The 25,817-nt window shown below is 27.7% G+C and overlaps 1 protein-coding gene across 1 annotated transcript in view; it reads left to right on the top strand.

Annotated features, from left to right (window-relative positions):
• LOC109595741 (tachykinin-like peptides receptor 86C) overlaps window positions 1-25,817 on the top strand; it is a 66,707-nt gene that overhangs the window by 324 nt on the left and 40,566 nt on the right. The window contains exons 2-3 of the mRNA XM_049964640.1: window positions 12,647-12,842; window positions 22,452-22,563. Of these exons, the coding sequence (XP_049820597.1) occupies window positions 12,647-12,842; window positions 22,452-22,563 (308 nt within the window). The remainder of the gene's footprint in view (window positions 1-12,646; window positions 12,843-22,451; window positions 22,564-25,817) is intronic.

The following is a 25,817-nucleotide window of genomic DNA, read 5'->3' as shown; positions in this document are numbered from 1 at the left end:
CATAATTTATCAGCCTGAATCAGCCCATTCAGCTCCAGATATTATTTTTGATATATCAAAAGAATATTTGGTGGAACATAAATAAAAATATCACAATTAAACTGACCAAATCTTTAAAGTAGTATTATTTACATGTTTTTTTTTTAAATGCAAATCCAAATAAAAAGATTAATATTTATAAATATGTTAGGATGTGCCTAGTGTAGATTTTTTTAAAAATTTACTGTAAAAATCCAGAGTTTTAAATCTACTCTCTTGTCAGAGAAACAAATACATTTCAATTTGTCAATGTCAATAAAAGCGTTGAACAAGGAAAACCAATTTATAAATACGTATTTAATTAAACTGATTTAAAAGTCCATCAATAAAAATTAACATTTTTAATCAAATTAAATAATTAAATATTACATAAATAATTTAAATTAATTCGAAATAATGTACATATTGTGGTCTGTGGTCAGATGTCATTGATTTTTTTGTACAATTTGAATTAATTAAGAATTAATTACATTAAATGGATCTTCACGATGATTAAGACACTCATTGATTCGTCTGGGCATTGATATAATGAAGTTAATCTTTTACTTATTGTCCCCCGTGCTAAAAAGTCAAAGATCTTATTGGCCATGGGAAGTAGACGTTTCAATCCACATCCCAAAGCCACAATTCTCTTCAAATCTTTGAACGTTGAAATATAAGGTGTAAATACAAAATATCGGTTTTTACATTAAACACCATCGGTTGACAATATCTTAGGTCTAAAGTAGACAATCTTGACGTTCTTTTTCGCGCGACATCTTCCAAAACTTCCTCGTCGTTCATGACCTTCCTCACCGCGCTATCTAATAATTCCAGCTAATAATTCGACAAACACCCTTCAAAATGTACTTTTTGTCTTCATAGAAACGAATTTGATTTGTGCAGGATCTATTTGATCCCTTTTCTATGCCTTTGAGTATAAATATATATTAATCTATTCCATATCATTGTTCAAGACTTTCTTGAATATGAATCTAGATTTTCTTAAGGTATATTCACGATATTAATTATATTTAAATAGCGACGTATAAACCCTATTTCTCTTACAATTATTATTTGCGTCTAGACTAGATTTAATGTTCAATCTTGATTGATTCATTTTCTATACACAATGGAACACAGTGATCGACATTTGGCTTAGATAGGGCATAAATAAATTGGATTTTATCTTAACTCTTAATGTGTCACAATCACGTTTCAAATTTATTAAAGCAATTTTCATATCAGTAACTAATTATAAAGTTTACTTGAAACTTCTATATATAAATTATATTATATGTATTTTATTAATGTGCTTTTTAATAAAGTTATAACTTGTAAATGTATAATTAAAATGTTTTTTGGTGCTTGGAATGAATTTAATTATTTCTAAATTAAATAACATTTTATATTCATTATATTTATTTGTGACGAATGATAGCTAAAGTGTAATTAACAATTCATTATTTTGCGAAACAGAGAAAACTTCTAAATATACACAAACCCAATTTCAATTTCGCTTTTAAAAGCAATTAACAAAATACAAGTGTATGCAAATAAAAAGAAATAAAACTAGGCGACATAAATTTAACAAACGCAAAAACATAAAGTCTAAACAATTATTACAATTGTGCAATATACAAGAAAGGCTCATGGATAGTTGTTAATTAAAATCGTAAATCCTCGCAGTTGGTTTGGTGAAAATGTAGCGAATCCCAAATTTAATTAATGAAATGTAAAAATTTTACAGGCAATTTACCATTCGTAATCTAATTAATTTTGAGAGGTTTGTTTTATATGTTTTTTAAATGTGTATTTATATTATGTTGTATCATATTAATAACATATGAACACTAATGTACACAATAGTCACGTGGTACATTTAAAACATACCCACAACCAAACTGTGGAATTAACCACTATTCACAAGAAATAATTGATTGTCAAGAAAAAAAAAATGTCGTGAATAAAAACCGAATGTCTTTTTGATAAAAAAAATGTAAATGCGTGGTAAGATTTGTTCCTGCAGTATCAATTTCACTGTTCCCATGTATAGTAGTAGTGAAATGCAACTTTTCGGAAATTTTATTTAAAATGTCGCAGAGGGATATTGCATAAACGGCAGGGATTAGATAGGACGTAGTTTCGAAAACCTCTTCGAGGTTTCTGCAGTTGGAAACTCCAAAAAATAAACCCAGGACAAGCCATGGAAGACTCACCACAGAAGTCCAGAACCGTTTTTTAGCTTAAATAGCAAAAAGAAATCCAGAGTTTCAAAGGCAAACTACAAGTGTTAGTGTTTCGGTCGAAACTTTTAAGAATAGACTTCGTGGTCGAGAGTTATTTATTTATCGTTAACATTAGTTTCTAAGAGATTAACATTTTTGATATTTGATCTATATAAAATTTGTTTTTATGATTTTGTCTACAGTTTTGTAGTAAAATTGGTTTGGGAAAACAATTTTTTATTTTAAAAAACCTTTTATCCCAAAGAAACACCGTTTCTCGTTATTACTAGGTGATTCCATATAAATTTAATTGTGTATAATATTGTATACATTTACTGTAACAACTCATTGACTGAAGATAAATAACAATAAAATGGGCCAATCAAGCCATGGATCAACTATTAAAAATATAAAATTAATATTTAAACATTGCAAATTATCTCCTTTCTTGCAACGCAAGTGAGTCTTTTATTGGGTTGTGTACTTACCATTTGTCAAAAGTCAAAAAGATCTTTTGATTCCTGATGGAATGAAAAGCATAGAGTTAGAGACCACTGCGTTAGTTGCACGGAGTTGCAGGTTTAAACAGACGTAAACATAATCAAGAAAACAAATAACCAGAGTAACATCTAATCCGGCGGACTTAATTAAAATAAAAGCATTTTAATTGCTTTCCTGTGTACTGTAAAACTTTAAGTTTTGCAGTGATAGGATCTAAGCAGAAGAACATTCTTATGGCATTTGAAGTCAAACCGACCTACTTAAAATTAATGATAATGTTGTCGTCTAAATGACATATATATATATATATATATATATATATATATATATATATATATATATATATATATATATATCGTATGTTCAATAGAAAATACAATCAATATTTTCAGATTAGGCAGTTCCGTTTCATGTTTTGAGTCATTAGTATAAACTGTTATTTATTTTGATAACTGACATGTATTAACAAAATAATCTAAAATTTCCCATTATACAAATCTGCAACTGAAATTTATTAATAAACTACTATCATATTATGTAATTATTAATTACAAACATCACAAATGTTTACATGAAACTTAATTGACATGTCAAAATGATGATCCACCCAATAAATTAAAATGTAAATTATTATTATAATTTGGTCGAACATAAATATATAATTATTTATAATAAATATTATATTAATAAATTAATAATGGTTGTTAAAATATTATTCAATTTTGTAACAACGCAATTAATAAAATAAAATGAAATTACATTAAATCAAATTTGTACCGTATTTTGAGCCTAAATATGCATTAATTATTGGTAAATGTTTAATATTTAATTATTCATAATACAAAAACGGGAGAATTATATATTAAAAATAATATATAAAAGTAAATTAAACAGATAAATTTAATTAACAATTAATAAATATGATTAAAAAATAATTATTTTAATCAATAAAACATCAAATCTCATCTTTCCCAACCATTTACATCTCCATCAGATTCCAGATAAGTTAATTCGAAGGAAAATTGATAGCCCCCCTGTAATTGGATTCGAATCTGTCAGAAATTTCACCTGTTCATGCAGTGAGCTGGTTTAGGGTGCTGGTGGTTTTTACTCAGTAATCATGTACTCTAAGCTCGATTAGATAACGAAACTCAATTAGGTCAATCGTTTTTAATTAAATCCAATCAAAATACACGACTTTGTTATTCGCTTAGTGTAATTTTACAATTGAATCAAACGATCGCTGAGGATCGAATTAAGATAAATTTGTTGTTTACTAATAAATTTTTATTTTTAATTTTATACAAGGGTGGTCAAAATTTAGGGCAAGTTGGAACACGACCAATTAGGAAGAAAATCTAGATATTTTTTTTATAAAGTGCAACAAACTGCTTTCACTATCTATTTTTATTATTATTTTGTATTTTAATATACAGAGCGTTTATTTTAGTTAGCTTTTGTCTAGGAGTATATTCGATTTAATCAGCGAATCTTTGTGTGGTTGTTCTAGAAGGTAAATATCAATGATATTAATTTGAAATAGATAATTATAAAAGTAATTATATGTGTATTATTTGAATTTCTTTCATAATGTCAATATTTTTTATAACTTTATTTTATTTACTTTGTAAAAAACAAAATATATGAAAAAAAAAAAATTAATTAAAACATGTACAACCAAACTGTGTTATTGTTGAGCACTGAAATCCCAAACAGTCATAATTTATCCATTTTTATCATTTTAATTAAAAAAAGTCAATTAAACAGGAACGTGTTGCAGAAATGCATTAGAAAAAAATGAAAAAATAGCCATATTTATTAATTTCTGACAAAAACACAATGGCCATAAGTCAAACTACTGCGTTGGTCAGGACATTTTTATTTTTTTTTAATAAATTTTAACATTTTTGACTAAAAAAATCTTTATACGATAATTTACGAAACCAATTTACTATTATAATCTGAAAATCATTTGGATATCAATTTGGAACTAAAATTTTTCATAATTTATTACCATAGTCAAATCTGTATAATCCGAACAATGACGTAAATACAAAACGATCAAAATACAACAAATTGATGATTGTAGGTATGCAGCCAGTCGGGTTAAAATAACATCCGCAGCGAGCCATCTTTATTGGGTCAAAAGGGACTAAAATTTATGCCATTCATTCGTGCTGTCTGTTTAGGATGACGCCTCACAATTTATTAACCCCGATGTATTTTAATTAGCCATATTTACACAGACCCTTTGTTGTCATTAAATTGACTTATTGTAATACATAAATTATGGGCTTCAATAATTTTATTAAATTTAGTTTAAATTAAAGCAAGTGCCCCAAAATAGAGTTAACATCAAAAATATACTGATTTAAATATTTCCGGGTAAATGAAATAAAGTTTTCTGTTACTGTACGTATACTCAGTGGATTTTATTCCCTTTGAGGAAAAATTTAAGTAAGTTAACGAAACTTACTTACTGACCTACAATTTTATAACGGATGCATTTTTTATTCCGGTTAAATAACGTTCTTGTTGCGATGTCAATTTTAAAGTACGAAAAATTGCAAGGATAAATCTGTGTCTACTTTGTATGAATTAAAAATGAAAATGGTATTAGTATCTTTTTACCGCGAAAAAATAAAAATGTAATTTATTTTAACAATTTTAATATTATGTCGCTCAAGTAACAAAACTTTAATGCACATTATGATTTATTGTACAAGGTGTCTTACTTTTTTTATCTTTGGCTGTATGTATTATTATTATTTATTTATTATTTTTACATTAAAATTTTTAGTTCTTTAAAAATTATGTGTAGTATGAACAATTTTGCCAAAAGAGAACTTTAATAGGACTTTTTATTTAACTTACACTTAAAGTCGTTAAATGATTCAATTTAATATGCAAATAATGTATTTTAAGAAAATTCTCAACACGAAATTTCTTTATTGAAATATATTAGCTCATATTTTACACATTTTGGTAATGGCTTCCTTCGAGAGCGGGCGTAAATCTGTCAACTAAGTTCAATTTATTAAAATTAAAGGTCGAATTTAATCCTTTCCTGTACTATGTTAGCCGTAACGACGCAATGCTATTACCATACTTATTCAACGTCCTAATTTTTTTGTATCTTGACAGTGCTAATTAGAATTCAAAGATTTCCTAGTTTTCACAGTCAATATGCGAAAATATAATGAATTAATAAAAACAAGTGTTTCTTACTAATTAAATAAAAAATATTGTAAAATGATATACAACTCCTTTAAAAAATAAATATTTATTATTATGTTATTTATAATAATTATGCCATATATATTTTTCTTATTAAAATCTATTATCCGGACGGAGCTCCTCGGTTGTTTACGACTGCCCTACATCAAAAAATACTATAAATAGTAAAAAAATATAATTTTTGCATTAAAAAATGTGTTATCCAGTGTGTTCTTATATATTTAGTTAAGTTATTTTATAATTTATAAGTTAAATTATGTTTTAATTAAATTCCTGGGTGTTTCCTAAAGACTTTGACTGAGTATATTTAAAGTTCCAAATTCATTAAATATATCATACACACATAAATTTGATGGCATTTTCTTATTATTCTGGTTAGTTAAAGTTTTAATTTAAAAGTTTTAATGTTAGTTCTGTAAGCCGTTAAGTCGATAATCCAAAGGATAATCAAAATTAGTTTTTAAATATCATAAAAGTCGTTTTAAAACAGAAATAAATTTTATTATTTAATTATTATTATTTAATATTTATTATTAATTATCACTTTTTTTTCTAATGTTATTCTTAGTAGAAAAAGAAAAATATTAATATTTTATATATAACAAAAATTTATATACACATATTTATATCAGTCTAAATGAACAGAATGTCGTGGGTAAACATTATTTTAAATGGAAGAGTTTTGTTAGAGCTGTAAAGACTGTAAAGAAACCAAGATACTCTGATACACTTATATTTTATTGTATATTAACCTTTGTTATCCTGGACATATCCTGAAATTTTAGAAGAAATTACATTTTTTTTTAAATATAAAAGGAAACAAAACAATTATTCTACTCATACAGTTAATTCATTTCATTTTCACCATTGAGTTGTACTTTTTTCTCTCAGTCGATTATACTTCTTTTACCAATACAGTTACAGGCAATTCACTAATGCACTTACACTGTTAGAAAGTCCCTTGGAAATAAACACTGCGTTTAACATGTATTGTTTAAAACGTCTGACGTGTTTCCAAAAAAAAAGTACAAGTAAATGGCTGACACTTTGAAAACAGTTTTTTTATTAACAGTCACTTTGATCGAACGGCTTTTGCCTCTTGAAACTTGGCTTTATCTATGTCTTTTCGTAAACAATGTGAAGTAAAAGGGATTTTTTTCCATTTTTTATGTTTAATATATAATGAAAAGGTGAGGTGACAAGAAAATGAGAACGAGGGTATTTGTGAACATTATTTTAGTTATGATTTTTGTATAAACCACAAGTAGTAATTATATACTGAGTGCAAAAAAACCCATAAATACACCTAAATATTTATTCAATTTTTTTTAGAACAATTTTAACTCACTACAAAATAATAATTGGTTAAAAAATTAAACAAAAATTTTAAAGTAGTGTCAGAAGATAATAATTAGTCCGAACTCTCTTTGATTAAGACACTCGTGGCATCGTCCTAATGAGATTATTGACATTTTTTTTGTGGCATCTCATCCCAGGCGAACTGAATCTCACGTCTTATTTCATTAGTCCGTGGGGGCCGTTGTAAATTCGTTAAGCGTCGCCCCATCAATCCCACACATATTCGATTGGGAAAAGGTCTGAATATCTGGGTGGCCAAACCAGTAAATTCTTATGGGAGGCTTCTAGGAAGTTTAAATTAGTTCGAGATCTCTTCTTATGTAGGGAAGACGATGGGACGTCATATTGCCACTAATGTAAACTAAACGTAACCTACAACCATAAGCAATAGGTGTCTTACTAACGGATGATACCAAATTTTATAGAAATATATAAATATGTTTTGAGATATTGATTTTTTACAAGTAATACAGTTTATAATATTTTATCCATGTAAAAAGTTGTTCTTGAATTATTTTTTTTGAATAAAGACATTATTTTTTTTTCGTTTTCAGATACTTCACATTAACTAAAAATAAAAAAGTATATTTTCTTTAGGCAATATGCACGAAAATGTAATTTTCTGTGCTACTAAATTACAGACGTTATATTGTACTTATAAAAAAAAAAACAACATTGTAAAATGAACCCTTACAATAATTTCCTTTGTTCATTCTTGGATGGCCATCAAAATAACTTTTAGAGGAACTTTCAATTAAAACTCGAGAAAGGTTATTTCGGGCGCTACAATTACAAATTGTAACGGCGTTTTCCAAGCCAGCATAAATTTGTGTAGAAACCACCCCAAGCTTATGTTGTTCAAAGAAAAATATCCCATTATATTAGGGACACATTTCAAATACATACATATGTTACATTCAAATAAAAATGTTTTACAGCATTTTGCTATTTAAATTTTACAATGGAAAAGGAATATGTTTATGTCTACTATCAGAACTAATTCAATTGGCCCTCATTTAAAAGATTACAGCTTGTGGACGAAATCTAACATTTTTGGAATAAACAAATTAATAATAAAATAAACCAGTTTTTTGCTCTCCGACACACTTTTTGTTGGCTTGTTTGTTATTTTATCATAATTAAGTTACACTACACCCATTTTATTCTGGGGGTTAGATCACAACACACATAAATTTCCAAAGATAGATTAAAATTTGAAACTTCTAAGTTAAAATTTGTTTACTCATACCTTGTTACCGTATTATATTGCTTAATTAGTTAGAATAGGCGTTTTATATGCCTACTTTATTTTTCCGTTTTTAATCAAAACTAAGTTTATACGAGTTGTAAAAAAATAATGTAATATTATAACAAAGAAAAAGTTTTTTCTTCTACGTATGTATATAAAAGAAGTCCGATGAAGTGCAAACATCAGTGTTAATATCTTTTTTATATCGCCCGGGGTGGTTTCCGGGACGAAATTAATTTCTCTTTCATGGGTGCCGTATTTCTTGAAATGAACCGACCGCTCACTTTTGCCAATACGCAAGTAAGTAGTTCTTTTTCGAGACGAACTTGAACTGTTGCAATAAATCTGCACAGTTTGTCGCCCTCGAGTCAACGGGCCTTTTCCGCTACTTAATTGGTTCTCCGCGGTAAGAAAGGTTTTAATTAAGGCACTAGGGATAAGTTCTGACATCGATTTCCTTACAAGCCACGTTAATGTAATTTGTGTTACACTCATTATTTGAAAACATTACAAGTGTTTAAGTAATTATATTTCAAAAAATTTAATTTGAACAATACAAAGTATGTAATTGCTAAAAATTAACTTTAATTTATAAAGTGCAACACTACAATTTGATATCGCTGCATTTTATTACAGATGCCGCAGAAAATATAAAAAAATTTAAATAAAAACGTTATTTATCCAAAAATTATGCCCCACTTTATTTCCTTTTTATTATTAAAGTACACACAGAAGTTCTACATCCAGACATTTCTGTTATTGATTCTCATAAAAATTCTTTTTGTGAGAATGATTAAATGAAAAAGAAATGTGGCCAAATGTATTGTTATCTTAACAGTGGTCGAAAAAAATTGTCTAAAGAAAGAAATATTTATTAGAATTTTTGTTTTATTTAATCATATTTATTAAACTTGAAAACAATAAAAATACAATACAAACAATAGAATGATTAATGCATCTCTCATTTAATAAGTATCAATAAAAACTCATGTGATATAATTTTTGTATAATCATATTTATGTTTTATTCACAAAAAATTATAATAATTGCTTATATAACATCGATTGTGCTGTTGTGTACTGTGCACAAAACGTTAACGAATGATTTCATTACTGAGTACGAGCGACACACAATAAGTACATTTTGATAGTTCGAGGAATCTGGAAGTTTCAATTTGTGCATCAAATAGTTAAATAAAACGACAAAATGAACATAGTGTTGTATCGATTTTATGTCGGATTACTTCTATTTATGTTGCTGGATGATTTTTGTATAGAAACACCTAAGAGGAATCGATATGTCAATGATGTCACTCACTTACCCCTTCTTAAGCTCAACTTTTAATGATGTTTTGAGAATATTCCTTCAGTTCTGTTTTCACATGTTGTGAACCTTTTATTTGAAAATACGCTTATTCAACACATTAACAAATTCATATTAAGTTTCAGCTTTGAAATCTTAATCGAAAGAATTTGTTATTTAAATTGTTGGTTGGCTTTTAAATTTACCGTATTTATTCCACGCAGCTGCTAAAATAAAATAACAATTAGTTAGTAATTGGAAATTAAATTTTCATACATGTGAGGCTGGTACTTACGACTCCAGTTTAATATTACACGGAGTGCCTATATCTTAATTTATTAATGAAACGTATTTCGCCATGATCTTTTAACAACCTACCTTGTGAAATTAATTAAATTCTCATATGCTCAAGATGCTGGATTGAACTTTAATAAGTTTCCATGTCTTATTCTTGACGTAGGAATTGTTAATAGTTTAAGAGTTGTGGACAAAGTTCGGTGACTTTTATTTTCAAAATTTGTTTTGACTTACTTTCTAGGGACTATTTTAATATATATATTTTTTTTTAATTTTTAACTTATCTGTCTTTATTTGAAAGAAATTTGTTTTTAATTAATTTAATTTAACATAATTGTAGCAAATCGGTGATTTTTATATGCATTTACTTTTGGCATTTTATTAATGCATTTTTTCTCTTCATTTTTTAATAAATACTGAAATAATTTCCTATAATTAAGGTCACTACTGTATATCTGGAATGAAAAATTGATTTTCAAATTTGAGAACAAATTTCTTGGAAAAAAATTTCTTCAGAAAGAGTGCGTATATACAACTATCTTCTAATTTTTTATTTAATCAACAATATGTATTGATTACACATCATGCAATACTTAACTTTAAATACCATGTATATTTCTGTTCGATGCTTATTCGTCTATTTTCAGCACCAACAAGCACCGCACTAATTAATTTGCTACTTCGTTCCTAATCTTACCCGCAAGCAGAACCGAAATCCGCTACCATTATTACTATTATACGGAAATTATCGTCAAAGTCGAGACCCACAGAGGAAATTCGCTTTGCACCATTGAAAATTTTAAAGTCAGTTTTGTGACACAAATTGGTGTACTTAATGGTGTCGAAATCTCAATATTTTGTAGTTTGAACTCCCATTAGTATCAATTTATGTTTTATTACATACAATTTTCGCCCTAATTATATTTAACGTTAAAGTTTTAAATTGCTAAATTAGGTTAAACTTATTCAATTTTCAATATAATCACTTCAAAGTTTGATATGCTAAGCTTACATTCGTAATTGACTTCGTATAAATTGGGTCCGAAGGTAATAAATAAAACAAGGGTAAAGAAGTGTTAGTTCGTCTAGACTCATCAAAAGTTACGATCAGTTTTATTTAATCAGTGTAAAATCAGTGAACTTTGAATTATGCAATTAATTACTTCGCAGAAGTAATTATACTTGAAACTTAAGTGAATCAGTTTTTTTATAATGGAATTATTTCTAATAAATTCTGGTGTTTATTATACGATCAGTATATCGAAAGAAGATTTTAGTGACAAATTACTTTTAGAGTCAAAAAATCAAGTGACGTGACCTGGACCTGGAACATTGGCGTTCTATTTTATATTAATTTTGAAATTAAACTTGGGGTTTGTTAATGTAGAAGTTTCGCTTTTTTATAGAGTACAACGTGAAAACCAAATTTAATTGAAGCCTGAATTGATGGGAAACCCATTTCATTTAATATATTCCAATCAACGGGGAAAGTAATATAAACATTATAATTTATTTTGCGTTTACCATCGATCATCTTTAATATAATATTAGCAATGCCTAGGATAGTCTTCATCTAATTTTCTGCCCATTAATCTTAAGGTTTCAGTCAGAAAATTAAACTGACTTAATATTTAATACTTAAATATTAACGAAATTGAATTTAAATAATTGAAATTATCTCTCTATCTAACGTCTATAATTAAAAAAAATGTGGATCTGAAAAGAATATACATTAGTTGCCGAATGGAATTTAAAATTAAAGAACACGTGCAGGTTAGTTAAGAATGTCATGAAACAATACAATTTTAATATGAGATATATACTATCGCTCATATGTAGTGTACATATTTATATTGTTGTCAGTTATACAGTATATTTGATAAAAACAATATAATTGTTTATTAACGTTATTTAAAAACTATGTAAATAAAGTTATCCGTATATAAAGGGAGGTACGAAATGTTTATTAGATTTATTTATTATGAAATTAATTTGAATTAAAAAGAATCGTTCTTTTAATAAAATTATTATGTTATGTTTAATTCTGCTCTACATATGAGCAATATTGTATGTATTACTTGTAGGTGAAAAACCTATAAAAGTATATATCTTAAAATCAGAAGAATCAGAAAAAAATAAATTAAATAATCTGAATTTCTTTAACTTCAAAAGAACATAAAAAGCTCATCCGATTTATTGGTAATGAAGTTTTAATTTATATACCGGAGTTAAGCCGTAAAAGTTGAAATTCTACTGTCATACTTTGAATTAAACAAAAAAACCTCCCTTAAAATAATAAATTTTATAAATCCATGAACAGACTTTGAACAACCAGAATACGTAATGCATAAATCTGTGGGATTAAAGTTTGATCGATCGGATTCTGAAAAAAAGCCTTAAAATAACGGCATTAATTCAATGTCCACACATAACTCAATTTTCATTTAATTTTCAGAGGTTCTCCGCCAATTCAAACGCTACCTTCGAAGGTCTCGACTACGGACCCCTTTACACGATAACGGCGGAACCTCCGGGCACCAGCCAGGAAAACATCATGACCACGTGGGTGCAAATTGCTTGGACTGGCGTGTTCGGCGGAATGATACTAACAGCGACCGGAGGAAATTGTATAGTCATATGGATCGTTATCGGTAAGATTGGCTTTGTTATCTTGAACGCCGCCGGCCGGGGGTGTCCCGGAAAAGTGGTCATGTGCACGTGATTGTGCTTGAGGTGTGCGAATGCTGGAAATAATTTTATTAGAGGAAGCGGTGCTGTTGTTTTACACGTTTTAATGTAAATTTAATTTAGGGCTTTTGTTTTAATCAAAACTCGTTTGTAATGCAAGAATGCTCATTGTCATTTTACCATGAACAAGTACAGAGACACGTACAGATATTAAATGTTATGGCCATAATTAAATATTATTATATATATTAAACCGAAATGCAAGTGGTCAAATTTCAAAGTTTTTTTTCGATTTTATTCAATTATAGACATCTATCTTTTTGAAAAAATTGGAAAGATATTATTTTAAAAGAAAAAAGGTAGAATTTATTTAAAAAAATACATACTCCTATTACACACTGAAACATTAAAAAATAAACTGATTGAAAAAAGTTATATTTCGACCAAAATATAAATTAAACCATACATTTTTATACACCCTGTCTACGCAACATGGGTTTCAATAGATATTTAAATATTCAATTTGATTAACTCTATTTAAGAACCAATTTTTTTCTGTCCTTCCTTAAAATCATGCAGTGACGGCATTTATCAAAAGTTGAGCAACATCGTGCTGCTTCAGACTGGTTCAAGACAAGTTGATGTGGGCGCTTCATATGTTGATCAATCCGTAGTGTGTAGACTCTGTCAAAGGTTTCTAGAGACTAGATATGTATGAAATTGGCCTAGAGAAGGTCGACCATCTAACAGGGAAGACATAGTATTAATCAAAGGAGTACGAGGAGACCCAATAAGGAACTGCACATTTTCAGACAAGACCTGATTTTGGCTACTGGATATCATAAAAGCCCAAGTTCAGTTAAATAATAATAATAATAATTTAAATAAATATGTTACGCGAATGGCACGATACTCCTATCCTGAATTCTACCCTGACAAATTTTAAGTATGAAGTAGGTAAATCTTCCGAACTGACCAATAAGAAACAAGTTATACATCAGTTACCTACAGTCAAATAATTATTGATTGTCGCCTTGAAATCACATTTTCAATTTTACGTAAGTTTGAAACGCAGTAATATATTATTTTTATATAAATTATGATAAACTGTTTTTTGTGTCAATATGCCAGTCAGTAACACGAAGCCATTAAAAAATAATGCATGTTCATTATCAACCACAAAACCCTGAAACTGTCAATAACACACTGCTCCGTCAGTTAATCGAAAAATACGTTTTCTGATAAATATCAATATAAAAAAGAAAATGACAACAAATGTCATATGTTACTATGACTATCTGAAATAATGTTTTGCTTATTATTTAAATAGCATTTTAATGTGGTGAAATACCCAAAAAGACACTTTATTAAATTAATTATTCTTCATTTATGCAAGCATGTTAATAATCTTAATAGAATTTCATGTTAATTCATATTTTTAGTTAATAAATTATACAAAAAATAATTTATATATTGTATATAAAATCAATTTTCGTCATATTTTGTATCGTATCGAACATTTTGGGGGTTTCTCCTCAAATAAAAACTGAAATATGTTGAAAAAGGCTGAGATAATCAAAATTAATTAAGAAAACTTTTTTTCTAGATTATACAAAGAATATGAAAAGATTAATAGTTTTAAAAAAATATTCAGTGAGGTAGAAAATAGAGTGAAAAAGAGAGGAGTATTCCTCAATATTTGCATTACTCTGTCATTATGGAAAAAAATTATATTTTATTTGAAATTTAAATTCGAGGGGTTATATTTTCTCCAGGAGAAATTCTAGAAAAAAAATATATTTAGGTTCTCTTTATTATTGGACAGTTATGAAATTTTGCCCACCCATTTTAGAAATACCTTGTATAAATTTACAAATAATGCAGAATATTTAGAGGGATAATAATATGAACCAAAATTACACATTTTTTATAATTTTAGAAATTTTCTAATATTCTAATATTGGAATTACACTCCTGGACAAAAATGTATAAATCTAGGATAAATTTGTTTAAAATAGCAAATAATAATCAATAATTATAAAAAATAATATTACAATAAACATATACGCGAAAACAAACTGTAGACTTTAAAATATACTGCACATCAATAAAGGGACCATAATTAAAATTGTAACTAAATTTGACACTTGTGAATCTGTTGCATCATTCCAGAGCAGACAAAGCACAGATATAATTCTTGATAAAGCGTATATCCCAGAAAAATCGCAGATTGACAGCTTTTGATATTCATCAAGAATTACTGCAGGGTAATGTATAAAATTTATCAGCCTGTTTGGAAGAAAACCTGCAAAGAAATCTCTTATATCAAAGAAAATTAGGAAGAACAGACTTGTTCTTTGTTGAGTTTTGCAAGAGAGCATCTTTTGTGATCCAACGAAAGTATTATTTAACGATGGAAGTAAGTTTTATTTATTTGGAAATGATGGTAAAAGGGCTGTAAGGCGACCAACAGACAAACTGTTCCATAAACAATATCAATTACGCGTTGGTCCATATTACGGACACAATAAAATCGATTTGTTTATAAACATTAAAGGACTACATGCTACGTTTCGCGGAGGATAATATGTCACTAAGATGATTGTTTTAACAGAACAACGATCCCAAGTATGCTTCCAAATATATAAAACACTGGTTCGAACAAGAACATCTTTGGAAAAGAATATACGACAGACAAAAACAAAAAATAAAATAGAACTATTGAAATGGAATTTCGAAAAATACCTCCAGAATTTACCAGAAAATTGGTTGACTTAATGAACAAAACGTGTGCAGCAGTCATAAAAGCTGATGGTTATCCAACAAAATATTAATGCTTCTATTTATTTTTGGTTTAGAACAGTAGAACAGTATTTTCTTAAATTATTAAGAATAATTAAACTATTCGAATAATAAACAATTCAATTTTAAGATTTCCAAACTTTTGTCCAGGAGTGGAGATGGAACTATAATAAACATACATATTATATATTACAAAAGATACAATATTATGTAAAATACATTCAGCTCCTGGATAGCATATCGAATAAATTTTATACAGTTATACATTTCAATTCTGAACTATATAAAAATCTAGGACAATTGCAAATTATGTTCTACTTTTTACGTTTATTCCTATATTTTTCCCAGTTTAGAATATAATTAGACGTATAATTTATACAAAGTTACCTCATGCCGATGCACAGTCACGTGACCTGACCTGACGATAAAGATAAAAGATTACCCTCCGCATTATACCCCGGACACATGTGTTACAAGCATTTGCATGAATGAATGAAAATCCTTTTAGTTCTTCGTTTCCTTTGTATAGTCCCCGTTTTCCTGCATCTCTTCATCTGAAACTTATTTAATTATAGCAGTTTAACACGTTCATCGTAATTTTTTAAATAATACGGATGTTTTCTTGCGAATTAATTTTATGACGACGTCAACAATTTTCTTTAAATAAAAAAACGTTCATTTGTTTTTCTGACAAGCATTAATTACCGCTAATTGCATGATTTATCGTCACGGAGAGAATTAATGGGGTACGTTCACGGCAAAGGGAAATGCAAACAAAAAATTAATTAAGACAACCACTCTTCTATTAAGGTTAGTTGAATCGTAAACTTTGCTGACATGAATTTTTATAATTGCGCCGCCTTCGAGCAGCTGTTGTGGAAGCAATTGGAAATAATATACTAGTAGAAGTAAAATATCGTTTCCGCCAGTGGACACTTTTTCATTATTATAATTAAATAGTGAGGACACAATACAATTTTGTTTTGACACATAAATATTACCAGGACAGTTGCAGAAACTGGAAACCGTAAAATATTTATGAATTTTTTAATGGTCTTTGAAACATTAACCTTTTAACAACACATTTCAAATAAACTTATAATATACTGGTCAATAAACATAATGAATTAAATAAAATAAAAAATAAATTTGACACTACTACAAGTATTAAAAATTTACGAATCTTCATAACCGTGTATGCGAAACATAAATGAAATTATAAGTGTATGAAAACAAAATAAAACTGAAATTATTTCAAGAAGAAATAATAAAAACAGAGCCATATGGAATGTGAATATCAAATAGCAAGCACAGAAAACTATAAGACCAAAATGATCATAATTCTTAAACCATTAAAGGATCATAGTCAACCAATGCAAAACGCAAAAGATGTCGGGAATTATTCTACAAATTTCAACAGGAACACCAACTAAGCAATACAATTTTTATAAAACTTAAATTTAACTTAACAACAGGTTATTCTCCTAAATCTACATTTTAAGAGATACAAACAAATTTTAAAATCATTTAAAAAAATATGATTATTATTTCCAATGTTCTGAAAAGTAAATGTTTGAAGCTGGAATACGTAACTTCATAGAATTTGTAATAAATTAATCAAACAAATGTATTGCACGAATAGGCTGAAAGATTTGTACTGTATGTAATAATAAATTTTGTATAGTTAAATATTTTTTTTTGATTTTATAATAGATGTCGATGTTAATTTTTTGCGATCCCTCCGCCATTTTACTGTAACTATTCGTATTCGCTGACTAAATACAAAATAAGGAATAGACACAGTACGATAACATACCTAATCTTGTATTGTGGAAACATCTAGGTCCATGAATGACTGCTGAACCTGATTTTCCACGTAAGAGATTTCGTGAAACTTCTTGAACCGCTTGGAACTTACGATGTACGATATTAAACTTGTTCCAAGGCAATGTGGCCGCTTTGAATCCTTTAGACTGGAAAGGGATAGGATGCGACGATTTTTTATGTTCATCCCCCTGCTTTGGTATGTTTTAATATATTGAAAGGTATAATTCACATTTATTTTAATTTACCAACTTCCATTTTGATCCAATAATAAAAAAAAACAATTTCCATTATTAATCTACTAAAATATTTGTTTAATTTATCACATTTCAGTGATCAAACACTGGAGTCCAAAATTCATATGAAAGCATTAGTGATCAATGTCGTCGAACTCTGATTATGGTTATTGATATTAGCATCATTAATCCTCGATAATATATTCTCTATAGAGATGTAGAAAACTGAATGTGATTGACAATTACAAGCATTGCTAATTGCGTGCTAGGGCTGAAAGCCATTTCAGAGGCTCAAAGCTTGTCATTCTTCACGTTAATTAATGCCGAATGATAAATAGTGTGATTTGTATTTGACAAATAGCCAACATCAATTTATCCTATGGGAAATTTATGATTTTCACATTCGAATCCCAAAATATTCAATTTCTTGGAAAACATAATATATGTAACATAGTATTATTATTCTAGAAGGGAAAATATTTAATAAACATAATATAATAATTAAAAACAAATTTCATTACATATTGGATATTTAATTAAAAATATACAAATTTATTTCATAAATTTGATTTAGTACACGAATATTTATGATAATTAAAACATTCTTGTCATAATTCTTGTAAAGTGGTTGTTTACAAGTTACAGATATTATTTTCTTTGTCAAAAAAACTGACAAATATATTTTGACATACCGACCCACTTAAATACCATCCAAATATCTCCAAAGCCGTTCATTCAGTGTCGTGAATGACAGACACTGAATGATTTATTTGGAGATTGTATTTCTGAAATATCCGTCATAAATACAGTTAAATTCGTGTTACACTTTAATAAGCTTTTTCAAGTGATTTAATTCAAATTTACATTTAACGAACAGTAAACAAGGAAGCTTAATTTTCAGTTTGAATCATTTTGTTGAATATATTAATGAATTACCATTACACACAGTACAAGTGATTGATGTCGTTTGGAATAACAATGTAGGTAAAATGTAAAGTCAACATATCGGCGTTAGCATGATGCCCACGTAAATACAATTCCACTAATTATATAAAAAACAGGACAAAACCGCCCTTCCTATGTTTGAACAGATGACATGTTTACATGATAATTAAGCACACGACCACTTGAATATATTAATCCGGCACAAATGTGGCAATGTTTCTTACTTGAAAGGTTTGCTGGAAGTTTTGTAGGCGGGCAATAAATTTTAAAACACAACAAAGGTTCACTGAATAAAATTAAAGCTTCTTCGAGTCGTAACAATGGTAAACGACCGCGGACAAGAGTTAGTATTTATCTTGCAGTTTGTTGAGATCGTTTGAATGGTTGGTTATTAAGTTTTCTCGTGGGATAATGCACGTGGACAATGTGTTTTGTGGTGCAATCGTTAGGGATAAAAGGCTTTGGATAATTTTCGGAAATTTAATTTAGTCATTAATGCGGCAGTAACATGGAGTGTACTCATGAATAATAAAACCGTAATACCTTTTTACTACCTTTGTAATAATGTAGTAAATGATTATAATTGTATAATTTATATATTAATTTTGAGCATAATTGGGGCAATTAAAAAATATTATTCATGCAAATAATTTTAATTTATAATTATATTCTTTATGAATGTTTTTCTGAAAGATCTGTATAAAATTGATAATTGAAGTTCTACATTAAATATTGTGACTGAAAAAATAATGATGACACAATTTAAAGTTTAAAACATCATAAGAAGAATCAAAAATTTAAGCAATTTTTCGATATTGTTGAAGAAAAGAATAATATAATTTTAATATTCTCGCGAAACATTTCTTGGAATAAATCAGAATTTACATAAAAAGTTATAAATTCGCGAGGGTAATTGAATTATTTATGGTTGCAATATTTCCTCTCTAAACATTTAAGTGCGAAAATGAATACCGTTGATGAGACTTTATTGTAAATTAGAAAAGTTGTATACTGTCGCCAAGTAAAGGTCGTGGAAATATGTTTTTATTGTCTAAGCCACGTGGATAAACTGTGTTTATTTTTAACTTTTGTACATTTTAAAATTAAATCCAGAATATCAATATCCACTTAAGTTATACGAGTCACAAGACTAAGTAAAGTAGTTAGAAAGTAAGATCAATAAAATGATCACTACCAATCGGAAACCGATTAAAAACTTTTTATTTGGATATAAATTCGATGATTCAATTTAACTTAACTAAAATTACAATATGTTATCAGAACCTTACAATGTGTACAAACCTATTTATTTTGCTAATAATCACTGAAAAAAGATTTACTTGTATCCAGGAAGGATCAGGAATAACACAAAGCAGGATTCATTTTATCTTGTCGTATCCAGGAAAACGCTGTTACTTTCCCGGAAGAGAGTCCAAGTAAAACCCGGATTTGATGCATTTCGGACCGGTTGAGCGTCGCATTTATGTTTCGATATGGTTGGACTAATACGGATTTACTTCAAACAGTGGAACACAAGATTATAGCTGGCAGATCTACATAACCCTAACAATTTGGCATCATATTTTTAATAATTTTTTTATACACTGAACAGTTAAAAATATAGCAATATAAATCAATTAGTTTTAGATTGACTTTAGTAGTTTATGCATACGGTGGTTAGTTAAAAATGCCTGTGGAATGAGCTTTGTGGAATGATTTTAAAAATCTTATTGTTACAAGTACAAGTCAGGACATAAACAAGTTTTAATTGCGTCGCAATTAAATTTAAATCGAAGTAAAAAATTCGAGCTTCTAATACCAGAGAAACTGTAGGCAACACTAAACCTAAACCGGACGCCCGAGAAAAAAGTGACTTGAGAAAAGTGCCGAAATTCTTAAGACTAAATATTCACATATGGGGGTATCTATCAGTACCATAAGATGTAAGCTAAGGAAAATAATTTGTAAATTTAATTTATTTTCATCAGATGGAATTCGATGGATTAGACGTCCAATCAACAAAATGTTTGAGCCTAAGTACACCAAGAGAACAATTAAGCATTGGGGTGGAGGAATAATGGGGGCTCATTTTCTGGGTTTGGGATAGGACCATTACTAAAAATAAGTAGAATAATGGGAAGGTTTCAATATTTACACACTCTTACCAATTGTATGCTGCAGTAAGCTGAGGAAAATATGTCTTTGTCGTGGATTTTCCAGCACAATAATTATCCGAAGCTAAAGTTGTAAAAAACTTTTTTACTTCCAATAATGTAAATCTTATGAAGTGGCCAATCTAAAGGCCCGAATTGTTTAAAGATATTAATATTATTTCTCATCATGTTTATGTAACACATCGATCAATAGGTCCCGAGACTAACCCAGAAGTGGTACTAGTAGTACCAAACTGGTCACATTTCCCTAAAGTACGAACCTTATATATATATATATATATATATATATATATATATATATGTATATAGTTAACAAACTTTTTTATTTGTCACAAACTCACAGATTAATTAAAACGTGGGGTTTAATTAAAATTTTACTTTATTTTTTAACATCATATTTAAATTATCCTTGAATTTGGAGGTGTATAATTAAACATAATTTTTCCTAACCCAAATTAGGATAATTAACATGATCAATCAATTAAACAATATTAAAAAATTTAACCTAAACAATAAAAAAAGTTAAAATATTCAAGAATTAGTATATGTTCAAATAAAAATGAATTGATCTGATCAAATAATAGTTTATTAATTATCAATAAGTCATCTAAGTACTTCAATAAATAATTTAAAAGAATCACAATTGTTTAAATTATTTAAGTTACAATAAATAATAATTTATTAATGTACACTGCTTATTCGTATCTTGAATAAAATTTTACACATTTTCATAAACCACATATTTAGTAACATATTGGGGAAAATTGTTTAATAAAATTTCTGGTGTTACATTTAATTTCATGTTTCGCAATAATTGTATCTTGCATTAGATTCTAAATATAGGTTAATGAGATTTCACTATACCCTGCCTAAACCCTAATAAAATCCATCAACTCCATTTAATTTCTCGATGTTGCGGAAATTGAGCAATACCATGTCGCTCACTAACTTTAAGGTAAATACCCTAGTATTAAACGAAGTGAAATTTATACCTCTCTACTTCACTTCAACATTTTTAGTTATTAGACTGACCAAGTATGTTCTTGTTTATGCTATTTAATATAAATAGTATGGGTTTGTTCGTGAGTTAAGTGAATAAACTTGTACACAAAAGACTAAATATAAACCTCATCACGCATCATATTTCTTTAGTTTGGGCATCCAGCAAAATGCTTTTTGCTTATGTATCATAACAAATATAGATATTTGTAAGTAAAGTTTAATACACATTTGTATGCATGAGAAATCAACTGAGACGTCAGCTTTAATTAATATTATGTTTTGTTAATAATCATTGACTAATTTAATAAGAACTACTCTACTTACTTTCTCATATATTGTCAATTCTTCACATATTGATTCCTGAATTTTTCATTTAAACATATTTAATTAACTACAATGACAATTATCGTTGTAGTGAATGAACATTGGAGAATAGTTATAATCATTCTCCAATATTCATTCTCACTAATTACACTAATTTATACTAAACAGATTCTGCATTAAATGATTGGTTATAATCAATAATTATTATATGTAGTAATTAGTGAGATACGGACATCAAAAAGGTTCTTTTCTATTTATTTTTCAGCCCATCGGAGAATGAGAACTGTAACCAATTATTTCCTTGTGAATTTGAGCACGGCTGACTTGCTACTAACAACGTTTAATTGCATCTTCAATTTCACCTATATGATTCAAAGGTAAGTGGCTTCGCTTTGATTATGTCTCCTCACAATTAAAGGTTTGCAGCTTTGATGCCAATTGAAATTCAGTTAACGATTTTATTATTTGCATAACAACGGTATGAGACCACTATTGTGCTTACTTGATGTACATATATGTATATGTGATTCAATTAAATCTATTTGAACAACGAATTTTTATTTTATTTTCTGGCTTTCGGTTTGAGTAGAAAACAACAAAAAACGCATTAAAATAATTTAAAAATGTCTAACCTTTTATGTCAGTTTTGTCCAAATTGTGTGAAATCCGTTGTAAATTTACCTGTAACAATAGAAATGATTTGACGTGATGTTTTAAATTTATACTTTCTCACAGTTATAAATTTTATTACCTAAAAAGCAATATATATTTCAGACAGAAAAAATATTTTGGAATTCTGTTGAACATGACAGTTCATTTAAATGGTAAATAAAATTATATTTAATAAATAGAATAATATAAATGCATTGATGGACTGGAAGTAGATATTTTCAACAGATATTATTTTATCGAGTTCTAAACCTGATCTTTTTAAAAGCCATTTCCTACATTTCGTACAGGTAACTGCTATATTTCTTTCAACGTGATTGTAGATAACATCATTTGCTGCATTAAACATTTCCCATTCCTTTTTCTTTCTTCTTCCTGTGTCTCAACTGAAAGAAGTAAAACGACTGAACTTTTATTATTTGATCTCACCAATATTGTTTGATAAAAAGTTTTACAGAACTTCATAAGTATATTGTACACAACTTTTTGTTATTAGGTAAAGATGTCTAAAATATTTTTTTATAAATTTGTTTGGATAACTGTAATTATTAGTTACAATAATATATCACCATTTATCGTTAATATTTTCTGAAAAATTCATATATTTTACAATTCGTTAAATTATGTGTAATTTTGGAAAATTATTCCTTGTTATATCTATTATTATATTAATAATGAATTAATACTAAATATTAATATTATTACCAAGAAAGTTTCAATTTTTGTTAATTATAATAAAAATTAAAAATTAGTACATATTCCATACCTACAGTGGTTGTACGGAATAATTTTAAGAAATTAATTATTTTTGTTAATCTCGATTTGTTGAAAATTCATTATACCGCTTTAAAATTATCGTACTAGAACTGATGTTTAAAAGGTAGTCAAACATTTTTTATCGCAATATTATTTGCGAGACAAGAAATGAATTTAGTTTTTATTAAGATTTATCAGAAACTTGAGAAAAGGAATCATAGATTATTAAAATGATGGACACCATGGACTGTTTTAAAAATTTTGATAAAATTTTGCATGCAGCACAAAATGGATCATTTTGTCTATAAAAATATCTTGGCAAATCATATGGCGCCTTTTGTGGAAAATAATACCCTTGGTTTGGATGTTTCAACAAGATAACGATTCAAAATACACATTGGTGAATGTCTTCCCATGATCCTCGTAGAATCCGGGCTTAAATCGAATTGAACATCTATGACAGCATCTGAAATTAAAAATCCGTCATAAAAAAACAATAAAGAACATTTATCGACTTGATGAACCGGCGATGTCGAGAAGTTATTAAACAAATTGTTACCAAATATTAAATTAATAAACTACTTCCAAATTTATTTCATTTACATGAAATGCTATTATTCAATATTTATATCCATGATTATATTTTTAATTATATGTACTCATTTAAAATTATTTTTTTTTGCAGACTGTCGTTCACTTTTATAATTACTATTCAATAAGAATATGCAAATAAATCTAAAGAAATAAAAATAATAATAATAAAATTTATTCTAACTTTTGATCGTCATTGGTCAAATTTTGGGACAAGAAGGACACGTTCAATTAAAAAAATCTAAATTAAATACAAATTTTACTCAGATGCATTATAATTTTAATTTTTGTAAAGCCACAGGGAATAATATATAAAATAAAAACTGAAATTAAAAATTAATTAATTAGAAACTGGCAATTCTATTAAACTGCATTTCCATTTTATGTTACATATATTATTATAAATTTACATTAATGGAAATTTGCATGAAACACGAGAAAGGGTCATAAAAAACAAATATTTGCGAACTCGTTAATCAACATAAGCTGACTCATTCGTAAAATTAGAATTTGAATTTTAATTCCTGATGTTATATTAAATACAGTAAAGAGTAGAAATTATTTTGTTTCAATTTGAAATAACTTATTTAGCTGTAATTTAATTAATTAATTAAATAAAAGATAATATTTTAGAAGAAAAAATATTTCAGTAATGCCTTCCTGTTATGTAATCTCAAAAGTTTTCGTTTAAGCATAAATTATACTTATAGCCTGCTTAAGCCAAATAAAGATAAAAATCATAATAAATGGATGTTTAAATTGGTAACTTTAGGGAAACAAGCTTGCTTTTTTAGGGATTGTCACCCGGACCAATAATCAAGTCAACATCAAATAGCTTCAAAAAAAGCACGTATTTAATTTCAAAGCAACTTAAAAGTAATATAACAAAGTTGTCAGCAAAATATTTCGTTGACATAAATCAATTTTAATAAGGAAAAATGTCAAAGCTTCAAAAGTTTGTTGTTGACTGTTGGATTTTTCTATTTTCCGGGTGCCAGGAACTTACAAAATAATTTCAAATATTAAAAACTAAATTGCCAACAATTGACTTTCTGTCTGAAATTCACTTAACTGCAAATGCACCCAGAATAGCAATGAACATGATTTATTGAATAAATTTTGTATCGCGATTTGTATAATTCTCACGTTAAATGGATATTTCTTGTTTTACAAATATTGTATGTTAGTTAATTCGAAAGCAATAAGCTTAAGACTAACAAAGGAATAGTTATTTAGGACCCGATAAAACCTATTGCCTAATGAATTTTCAGAAGCCCCAAAGAGACTACATAAATTGTTTTAAGGGAATTACAGCAGCGAACATTAAAAACGTATTTTTAAATGTTGATTAAATTCGAATAATATTTATTTGGCAAAACACATTCCTTAATAATTGTAATTTATAATAAAAATAAATACAGCATAACAACAATGGGAACAATTGAAGAATTAAAACCAAATTATTGATCATAAATAAGAACACAAAATTGTGAAATTTGTTTTATTGATCATGTTATTTGCAAGTAGACGTCCATATTATACCAATGTGAAATGATACTTCCATATTTTCGAACGAATTGCATATCCAGAACGCTGCATAACACATTTTGATTCA

The sequence above is a fragment of the Aethina tumida genome, chromosome 3 (assembly GCF_024364675.1).
Source record: "Aethina tumida isolate Nest 87 chromosome 3, icAetTumi1.1, whole genome shotgun sequence".
In the NCBI taxonomy this organism is placed as follows: domain Eukaryota; kingdom Metazoa; phylum Arthropoda; class Insecta; order Coleoptera; family Nitidulidae; genus Aethina; species Aethina tumida.
This window is presented reverse-complemented; position numbering and strand designations above follow the sequence as displayed.